General features: G+C 35.1%; 1 protein-coding gene across 1 annotated transcript; it reads left to right on the top strand.

Annotated features, from left to right (window-relative positions):
* Positions 1–7,454: 7,454 nt before the first annotated feature.
* On the top strand, positions 7,455–9,058 carry LOC149227894 (uncharacterized). Its single transcript, XM_089375597.1, has 3 exons — positions 7,455–7,641; positions 7,741–7,870; positions 8,119–9,058. Exons 1-3 carry the CDS (start codon positions 7,509–7,511, stop codon positions 8,963–8,965), a joined length of 1,110 nt encoding a protein of 369 aa, XP_089231723.1. The 5' UTR covers positions 7,455–7,508; the 3' UTR covers positions 8,966–9,058.
* The last annotated feature ends 2,066 nt before the right edge of the window (positions 9,059–11,124 follow it).

Below are 11,124 nucleotides of genomic sequence, written 5' to 3'. Positions count from 1 at the left end.
AGAGTATCTCATCAAGTGGAAGAACTTACCTGCTGAAGATTCCATATGGGAGGACAAGAATTTTATACAGAAGCATCAAGAACTACTCAAGCATTGAGGACAACGCTTTTTGAAGGAGAGGGGCATGTTAGGCCCCTATACTACTAGTGTAACCCCTTATTGTTATTAGTACAACCCACTTATTATATTGATGTACCCATGCAGTGCCCATATTGTTACTATTGTGCCACATAGAAGCCCACTATGGTTATTATTGTGCCCTTACATTATTATTGTTAGGTCGGCTGGGTTATATTGTGACTCCTTAGACTCCTATATATAGAAAGGAGGTTTTGTCATTTGAATCATCCAAGAATTGTTCATTTATGTAATGTAAAGGAGGTTGCCCCCTCGAAGAGGCTAAATTCTAAGGCGTTGATCTATCTTTTCTATCTTTTCTTGAGCTGGTTTCATAACATTGTTCTTCTTTTGACCTATAGAATTCTTGGACTCTGTTGCCGCCTTCGAATCTCTCCAGCCACGATAACTTCTCTTTGGTTCTTAGTCGCAAAAATCACCTTTTGAAGAGGGACAAGCATTTTGGAGGTGCTCATGCTATTGGAAAGTTCTACACGTAAAGGAAGTGTTTTCGCAGTCCAATGGCTAGATATAGTCCCCACCCTCCCACTTTAGGAAGATTTTCTGTGGTAAACCTTCATTGATGCCCACTTCCACACATATGTGGAAAAAACATACGAAACCTTTTGAAAATCTTTTACTTGTCTACTTTGATAAAACTTCCTATAAAATCTCCAATATACTCTAGGACCTTTAGCTAAATCCATTAAAAACGCAAGTTTGGGAGCCTAACCCAAACAAAAACAAAAGCTTCATGGTAAAAGAATTAAACTCTCAAAACCATGATGAAATCAAAAGACGAACCCAATCCCAAATTCACGACCCTTTATTACAAACCTCTTTAAAAAAATCTATAAAATATCCCTTCAAACAAAATAACAAATCAAAATTTTAAAACCAATTTAAATAATTTAAAATAACTCAAAATTAAACCATATTTTTTAATATAACATTTTGTTTTGTACCAAAAAAAAAATCAATCGATATCTATAAAAGTGTAAATATGACAAAATCATATATATTTTTAAAAGTTCATATATATATTTAAATCCGTGAGACAATATATTCAAAAGACTAATACTTTTAGAAATTGGATAGACAAATTAAGAAGAACGGCCATCTCCACCAAAAATATAAAATTATCATACAGTGCAGATATAACTATCAAATGGTGCTCAATATGCATCACCTGTATAATTTCAAAGGGATTCAAGTATGTATCTTTAAAATGGTTATTTGTTCAAATTATTTGTCAAAAAATATGTTTAACATATTTATTATAAAAAATAATATAGCTTATTGTATTACAAGTCATATATATATACATATAAAACTTAGTCAATAATGAATTGGCTATGTCAATTTTATATCCATAGGTTAAACCACAGATATAGTCATAGTCAATAATAAATTGTTTACACTAGGTCAATGATAAATTGTCTATACGAGGTGTAGACCCCACCTTCAAAAGAAAAGGTAATTTTTTTTTGTTTATTGCTACCGAATAATCATTGATGAGGTGTGTTATCAAGTCTATACGCCGTCCTATTGCCATGGTCAAAAGAAAAAGTCCATTTATAATTTTGTGCAGTTGTCGGTTTCATGAGTCAAATTTGTAAATAATAAAATGAAAAGTTGTTGTATTCATATAAATTAAATTTATATTTATGATACATATTAAAATATTTAACATCATGAAAATTAATCGAGTTATAATTTTATTTTATATATATTTATAAAGTAATGTTTTTCGTGTAAGTAAAAAAATTATGTTAGTGTTTAGAGTTTATCAAAATTTTATTAGTTTTATTCTTACCAAATTTATTAACGAGTAGGTAATAACCAAAAAAAATTACAAACTATCAAAAGAGCTTGGCTAACTAGAAACAATAGGGCATATAAAACCATAAGACCTTCATGATTAGTATACAACCAAGAGCCATTATGAGTCTGAAGAAGTTACGGAGTAGGACTCTCTGGTCAAGAACCAAGTGTTGGCGGAGGCCTAAACTCAGAATGCACATGTTTCTCCATGTGGGATAATATTCATTCAAAGTGGTCTAATTTCTCCTATAGACATCATTGCCCCCTTTGTAGGCTAGCTAATCTATCTTGCATATGTCACTAGTTTCTTTGGATATTGTTCATGAAGGAGATTATCGTGGTCTTGTCATCATGTCGATCTCTACTAAGTTGGTCCAAAAGCAAAGTGATGTGCTTAAGCTAACTTCAAAAGTTTTCCTGGTTAGGGGCAGACTATGAATGCTAGGGGCATAGGTTCGGTTGGGATCCATAGCCTCACCTTCGCCTGAATCTCCAATTAGTGTCTTCTATATTGCCCCCGCTCACTGCCCCTCTCCTAACTCTGCCATGTTAGTGTGGAATTATAATCTGCAACAAAGAATAATGTGGCCTAGAGACGAAGAGGCTATAGATGCGTAGAAGGGGTCGAACTCATTAGGTCATCCAAAACACTGAACCAATCCTAAATAACAACCCACTCAGACAAGTACAAAGATGACACAGGGCTAGGTCCAAAGAACTAGGTAACTTGGTGCCTGCAACCCACCAATAATAAAGCAAAAAACTCTCTAGAAATTAACCTGGTTGTAGAATTTAGCCCAATAAGAAAGTGGCTTGTCGCTTCCTACTCATGCTACAAACCTAACACCACAAGTAAAATAGAAAGACTTTGAGTTCCAAGAGTAAGCCCAAAGCAATGAAATATCCAAAAGTTTGAAAGGAGAGCCAAAGGTCCTAATTAAATTAACTCAATTCAATCCCAACTAGATTAAGTGTAGTATCTATAATTGTATGGACACCCTCAACCCACATGAAGAATGACACGGAATCCTCTAGACTGCAACCATAGTGCAGAGGGTGACCTAGACAAGTTGTGGTTTGTCGCTTCCCTCTTAGGTCGTACCCCGAAGACCACAAAACACCCACAAACAGAGCCGAAATACCTCGACTTACAAGAATAGATCTAGAATAATGAAACTCACAAATTCTCCAAAAAATAGCTAGGAACACCTATTACACTGATCAGAAACAATAACAACTAAGGAATGAAACCAAGTTGGGTAATAGCTTAATAATACCTTATTCCTTGTCTATGAGCTCATAAGTGAGTTGTGTTGGTAATTAATTATACAGGAGAACAACACCAACTCTGTAATTTCGGCGCCTAAATGCAGTAGTGAATGTAGAGGAACCCTTATGCCAAGATCCCAAATGGTCTTCAACTAAAAGGTTTTAACTTCACCTCGAGCTCTCAAGAATCCCAAACATGGCCCTCGAATACTATGAAGTTGACTACTAGGACACACCTCGTCCCCTGGATTCACCCTCCATTCCGTTAAACTCAACTAGACACAAAAATAGTAGAAGCCTATTTCATTTGTAGGGATGCAAAGCTAGAGTCCTAACCACAATGTGATATTTGGACCCACCTTCTTTGCGCCTCCTCCATCATCCAACTATGATACTTAACCATCTTAGAAATTTAAGTTAATTTATGTCACACATGTATACACATGACAGAGGTGTGCCATGCCACATTGCCTTAATCACTGAGAGAGTCGGTGGGGTGGTGAGCTCCCTTTAGGGAGAGTTAAGCACATATATACATTGAAAAATATGTAACAACATTTTTAACTATGAAGGTTTTTTTTTAAGGCTGATACTATATTACATATGGTTACATTGTACACCTAGGGAGGTCTTGAACCCAAAACCTCGGGGGACCTACGTCCTTGCTCACATGACCATCACTAGTTGAGATGCCTCACTTGGGCTTAGCTCTGAAGATTTCCTTCTACTTTATTCTGGATACTTTTAAGAGGTTTTGTTACCATATTATAACTTATGAATAACACTTTTCTAAAAAATCATAATTCATTTCGACTTATCAATACCACATATTTAAAAAAGTATAACTCATTTCATAATATAAAACTTGTTCATAAAAAATAAAATTAATTAGTCAATTTAATTGAAAAGGTAGAAATAATGTAAGCTAACTACTTTTGAGATAATCTCAACTTTGATATGTGACTATTATTAAAAATATTCAAGAATAATTCCTTAGGGGTTCCACTTAATAATCATTGATAATTAAATTAAAATTTCAGAAGCCCTATTTGAAAATGAACATGCCTATTTGCTTCTAAAAGTTGAGAAAAATATTAAATTTAAAAATATTGAATAAAATTTAATTCAATTAATTAATTCATTCTTTAATATATATATAAGAAGGACACTTACGCTAATTTTATGTATGACAATAGTAACTTGGAGGAAGTGTCTTCCTACAAGTACTTAGGAATCGATATTCATCACAAGCTCAATTGGAACTATAGCATTGAGAAAATGATTAATGGGGGATGGAAAACTTATTTTGGTCTTGAAAATAATTGTAAAACGGCAAACCTCGTAATGTGGGATAGAAAGAAGTTCCTCTTTGAAACTTTAGTCACTCCGGTTATCTTATATGGATGTGAGGTTTGGGGTTGTAGCATCTCTAGAGAATCTTGGAGAAATATTGAGCAAATCCAGAAGCATTTTATAACGTATAACCTCAAAATTAAAAGCAACACACCCTATCCTATTCTCCTTATAGAAGTGGGTCTTTCCCCTATCGAGAGCCTAGCTATGACTAGGCTTCTGTTGTACAAGCACAAACTCAATAACATAGGAGACCATAGACTTCCTAAGATAGCTTTAAATTCTAGCCAAAACCACCTAAGGCTCAAACAAGGTTGGTATAAAGACACCAGAGCCTGGTTAAACCATTGGGATATCGGCGAGAATGTTGCATTACAAAACATTAATAACATTAACAATATTGTTACTTCTAAGTTCAAAGAAAAAATGTGGTGTCAGAAAGATTTAGCAGCTAAAAGAAAATTAAGATATTATAAGGAGGTCATCAACCCCACCCTAGAAGATCAAAAGTATCTCTCTGTTTTAACTAGCTCAAAGAAGAAAATTAATATAGCCAATATTAGAACGAACTCTCATGAGCTCCATAGTGAAACGGGTCATTGGGCAGTTCCTAAAACACCATGGATGGAAAGGTTTTTCCATCTCTGTGAGAATACGAACATCGAGGATGAAAATCACTTCCTCTTAGAGTGCCCCACGTACAACCACATTAGATATCAGTTTCAAAATCTTTGTTGCAATATTGACCTTCCTAGCCTTTTACGTTGTCAAAATACAGTGAGCTTGGGAAGCTTCTCTCCAAGCTTTTTGAGCATAGGAATAAAATCTTAAATCAAACTAAATAATTCGTTTCTTTAGGTTCGATAGACCAAAGTTTGGTCTCAGTGGACGTTAACCATCATCATCATCATATATATATAGTAGAGAGAAATTGACAACTAGGCAATTTTTTAATTGATTCACATAGGACAACCACCAATATAATCCCTAGGTGAACCGAGCTACCTCCAACAAATAAGCACAAGTAAGCAACCCAAAATTTGAACATGAGACCTTCTATTCACATTTACTTTACATTTTCACAAAATTACCAAATAAATTTCCTTAAAAATCTTAAATTTATATTATTTTAAAATAAATAAATTTATTTTTAAACAAATAAATAAATTAAAATATATATATATATACACAAAATATATACTTCTTTATTAAAATTCTTAGATATAAAAATTCAAATTACATTATAATTATAAATTTGAATTGAATTATAAATTTTCTTAGATATCATTTTGGGATTCAACTGTGTTAAGTCATTCACGTATGACCATTTCCATGAGAGGTAGTCATAACTGACTAATTTCTCATGATTTTTGAATAGTCCACTTAGCACTCATTGCATTGGGTGATGCTCACAGGGGTGAAGAAATGGGATTGAAACTAGTGAAATGAATCACATAGCGTCAATCATCACTTCCAGGGCTTGCACCTGGTAACCAGGACTTCTCGGGAGGTCACCCATCCCAGATCGCTTCTGGCTCAAGCACACTTAACTGTGGAGTTTTCCCCACAATCAAGCCCACTTAGCTTGCTACCCCATTTGCAAAACCTTAAATTCAAAAAGAGTGAAGGGATCTCTTGTTGAATGGTTCATGAGGCACAATACTTGCTAAGGTTTTGCAAAGGGGGTAGCAAGCTAAGTGGGCTTGATTGTGGGGAAAACTCCACAGTTAAGCGTGCTTGAGCCAGAGGTGATCTGGGATGGGTGACCTCCCGGGAAGTCTTGGTTACCGGGTGCAAACCCCGGAAGTGATGATTGACGCTATGTGATTCATTTCACTAGTTTCAATCCCACTTCTTCACCCCTGTGAGCATCACCCGATGCAATGAGTGCTAAGTGGACTATTCAAAAATCATGAGAAATTAGTCAGTTATGACTACCTCTCATGGAAATGGTCATATGTGAATGACTTACCTCTCATGGAAATGGTCATATGTGAATTGAATCCCAAAATGATATCTAATATAATGCACTGTGTGAACCCCCTAATAAATATATAAATTTTCTACTTAATGGTAATTGGACAAAGAGACACGCATTCTACAACCCATTATGTAAATGACATGTAAGTATGCCAAGTCTTCAATAAAATAATAATAATAATAATAATAATTAATATAAACCCAAAACAAAAATGAAAATAACCATATAAATTAAAAAAAATTACAATACAATTCAACATAAAATCCTAATCTTTTAGTGTTTTTTTTAACTAAATATTTATAAAATAAATCTTAAAAAAAGAAACCATATCTTATAAATATATTAAAATTTTTAATAACATAAATATAATATTTGAAAATATTTACGTTATTATCGTGTTATATAAAATAACATCCAAATGAAAATATTTACGTTATTATCGTGTTATATAAAATAACATCCAAATAGATGAAATAAACAAAAACCTTAAATATATGAAGTAAACAAAACCTCTTTTACCATAAAAAGAGATTCAATACATCATAAACACGTGCTATAAATATTTCAAAACTCATCAATCTAAAAGCCTACATTAAATATCATACGTAATATTCAGTACAGTGCCATGGAGTGCTCATTGGTTCCCACGATACGACCGAGTCCCCTTCAACGCATTTCAATGCCCCAGTCGCTTTCGTAACTAGCCCTCGTGTTGTGTAGCGGTGGTCAAAGATTGACTTGTTTGCAAGCTGTGCCACGAGTTCCGATGACGGCCTTCGGGTTCTCGGAACTTTCCTCTCGTTGAACATTTCAATTTCTTGAACGATTCCGCCCACGCGGTTTCCTTCTCTCAGCTATAAAACAGGACTGTCCACTGCTCTATCACGATAAACTCAAGCACCAAGTCAGCTTCACATCCAGCATTATTAGTAATACCTCTCTACTTTCACAAGACTAGGACGCCATGGGTCGAGCTCCTTGCTGTGATAAAATGGCAGTAAAGAAAGGCCCCTGGACTCCAGATGAGGATAAACTACTGGTCGATTACATTAACAACCATGGCCACTGCAACTGGCGTGCACTGCCCAAGGAAGCAGGTCAGTATCATGGATTTATATTCGCGTTGAATATGATCAGGATTTTGTGAATGAATAAAAATGGCCTGTAAATCTAACTATGGCGGTTTTATGTTGCAGGGCTTCTGCGATGTGGAAAGAGTTGTCGCCTGCGGTGGACCAACTACCTGAGACCCAACATCAAAAGAGGGAATTTTAGTCCAGAAGAGGAAGATCAAATCATTAAATTGCATGAGCTCATAGGTAACAGGTGAGTTTTAAATTTTTTTGCCTAATTCTAAATTAAGTGCACATTTTAGAAAATTCCATCCATCATTCTGGTTGGTTTTTTGTTTTTATTTAGATTTTGCTAATGTAAATGTAGATTTTGAGAATATCTCAAAATTATCGCAGATTCTTGATAATTAGTAAAGAAAAATCTGACAATGAGTATCTACATTTCTCAAAATATACATTCCTGCACTTAGCTGATTATGTTTTCCTCATGTTATAATGCAGATGGTCTACTATTGCTTCGCACCTGCCAGGAAGAACAGACAATGAAATCAAGAATGTGTGGAGCACACGTTTGAAGAAGCGTCTCGCACGTGTGAAAGCCGAGTCCGCTACAGTCACCGCAAAGCCAGCGCCTTCGTCTTCCGCGGATTCATCGACAGTAGAAATGTCATACCACGGTTTCAATCCTCTACGTTCGCAAACACTCTGTAATTCGGATGGAAGAGCGCCATCGACATGGGAGATCTGTGATTCGGTTTATGCTTTGCCAGAATTCTCAGAAGACGTAATCTCATCTTCCCACAACATGTGCACTAGTACTATAGATTATCAGAGTAGCAGCGCTGATTCAACTTTAGATGTGCTTCGTTCTCACTGTATTGATTCTTTAGAACTGGGAATTGATCAGAGTCGTCCATTGATTAATACCCTTGACGAGCTTGAATGCCAGCCTTTATCAAGAGATCTGCAAATATTTATGGGTAATGATCAAAATAACTTCGAGGACCCAGCAGGGGCGCCTGCAATTAACCATGATAATAAAGCAGAAATGGTGTCGAGTTCCTCACAGGGCACGAGGCCAGACAGTGACGGAGAAATAATAATAAGCGGCGGGAGCTTAAATGGCTCAATGAACCTGCGAGTTGATTCTCCCATTCAGCGATTTTATGGCGCAGAAGTTGATTGGCTTCTTGACAACCCGGATAACATGAGTGGTGCCATGGATTCAAATGATTTAACCATAAATACCAATCAACTCTGGAGTTCCGATCTCCAGGTTGGTGAGGGTATGGACTACTGGCTAAACATATTGAGAGAAGTCGCTTCATCTCCAATTTTCAGCTGCTGAAAATTAAATCTGAGCTTCCCTACTGATCGTATGTCAGCTCCACAAAAGTTCAGCTGTTCGATCGAGTTTACTGTAATTAAGAGAGGTTGGATTAGCAGCCCAGTTTTTATGATCTCCATTTAAAAAACTCGTATTTAACGGTTTGGATTCCTCTGATGAAAAAATGAGGGGTCCATGTATACAGAAAAATCAAGAAACTCATTTTAAAAACATAGAGTTCAGTAGATTATTTATACCAAAATATAAGTGGTTTTTTAACATTTTAGCAAAGTTCAACAACAGATGACTAAGTGTAATTATATAAATTAAACATACTAGATGGTAATAGCATTAATTTACTATAATAATAATAAAATATATTTAAGTATATATCTTAAAAGACTAAAATTAAAAAAATCATAAAAATTAACTAAATTATAATTTTACTTAAAATAATTAATATTATTATTAAAATACATTTGAATAATAATACATTTAAGCATATATCTTAAAAGACTAAAATTTAAAAAATCGTAAAAATTATAAATTATAATTTTATTTAAAATAATTAATATTATTATTAAAATGGTAAAAAAATAAACATAAAGTTATATATATATATATATATATATCATGGAGATTCGTAATCCCTAAATGGACTTTGTTACAATAACATGTGCTAATACTATGGCTTACCAATACCAAATGCCACTTTATATATGGAAATATTTTTAATTAATGAATTTAATTAAAAAAGAAAACAAAGCTTAACTACTTTGAAAATAAATTTCAGCCATTGATTTGTGTATACTACTAAGAATATTCTATGAATGTTAAATCCCTACCATCTACCTAAAAATTTATGATAATTAAATTACAATTTTGGAAACCCTATTCAATAATAATGATGATGATAATTTTGGGCAATGATTCACTAACAACACATTTTTAATGGCTAACTCTGGGCAATGCTACATCCTTACTATTTCAGCTGCTGAAGAAATAATAGGAGTATTCTCTAAAAGAGAGAATACTCCAATCCCAAACACACCCCAACCCTAACTCCAAAAAAAACCTATTATAAAATGAGAGAGGAATCTTTTAATATAAATATTCTAATTTCTTTTCCCTCTATAAAAAATTTACATTTCATGGCATTTAAATTTCATTTCCTTTACATGTGCACTTAATTGTTATTTATATTTGACCTCTAGCTAAACCCAAGTTCCCCCACATATACCCTAAGTTACACTGGGGTCCCAATAGGCCCCCAACACAAATACTTGGCTTGTCTCGAGCCAGGTGGAGTGAGAAACCCACACTCACTTGTGTGGCCACTGCACGATCCTAATCCACATTTAAATGTTGAACTACATGTTACTCCCTAACCTCTACTTTACTATGTGCTCACTCTTTGTGCACCTCTTCCTCTTTCTATAAGAATCCCAACCTCTTGCTCACAAGACCCCATCTCCATTCTTCTTTACTCTACTATGTTTCCTACTATTCTGAGATTAACTACTACAGCCTGAATTCAACTCTCTATTATTCTCCTTTCTTCCATTTTCCATGACTGCCATACCTGCTCAGATTCTTTGCATTTTGTCACTTGACGGTGTTGTTGGATTTATTTATTTTTGTTGGGTTTGAGTCTTCGGCTACAAAACTCTATCTCTCGCTATGCACCTTTTACTACTCTAGAAAATTTGAATTGCAGTGTGTGAACTCGTTTGCGTTGGGGGTCTTTCGTTTACGCTCTCATATATGCATGGGTTATGTTGTGACCTATATGTTCTCCTAGAATGGTTGATTTGCAGAGGATTTCAGTCTACAAGTTTAACGGAAAAAATAAAATGTGATGGAGAAACCTTGTACAAATGTAAAGAACCTAGGAAAAAGAGAAAGGGGTAAAAAACAAATGCAACGGGTGCACCATCCACATCGTGTATGTAACAACTAAATGACGAGCAACTATGGGGCAGATCATCATCGGTCCTTAATTCGCTCGGTCCCAGAAGCATTTCATAAGGGATACTAGCACGACATATGAGTCGACAGTAGCCCCAAGAATGGTCAAAGTCATTCGAGCAGGTCTCGCCGATCAACGACTAGGATCAACTTTGCGGGGGTCAAGCCCCACTCCCGACCTCGTTCAGTCACCCCGCCGGAGTATGGGGACC

The sequence above is a fragment of the Pinus tabuliformis genome, chromosome J, assembly GCF_031772625.1.
Source record: "Pinus tabuliformis cultivar Carrire ecotype Pingquan chromosome J, CPIR1, whole genome shotgun sequence".
In the NCBI taxonomy this organism is placed as follows: Eukaryota; Viridiplantae; Streptophyta; class Pinopsida; order Pinales; family Pinaceae; genus Pinus; species Pinus tabuliformis.
Note: the sequence above shows the minus strand (reverse complement) of the source record. Positions and strands in the feature narration are given on the sequence as shown.

What these genes read in the sequence shown, in the direction of transcription:
- LOC149227894 (XM_089375597.1), top strand. Translation starts at nt 7,509, where the DNA reads ATGGGTCGAGCTCCTTGCTGTGATAAAATGGCAGTAAAGAAAGGCCCC. An exon ending in TGCACTGCCCAAGGAAGCAG is followed by an intron (nt 7,642 to 7,740) that starts GTCAGTATCATG and finishes TTTATGTTGCAG; the next exon opens with GGCTTCTGCGATGTGGAAAG. An exon ending in CATGAGCTCATAGGTAACAG is followed by an intron (nt 7,871 to 8,118) that starts GTGAGTTTTAAA and finishes GTTATAATGCAG; the next exon opens with ATGGTCTACTATTGCTTCGC.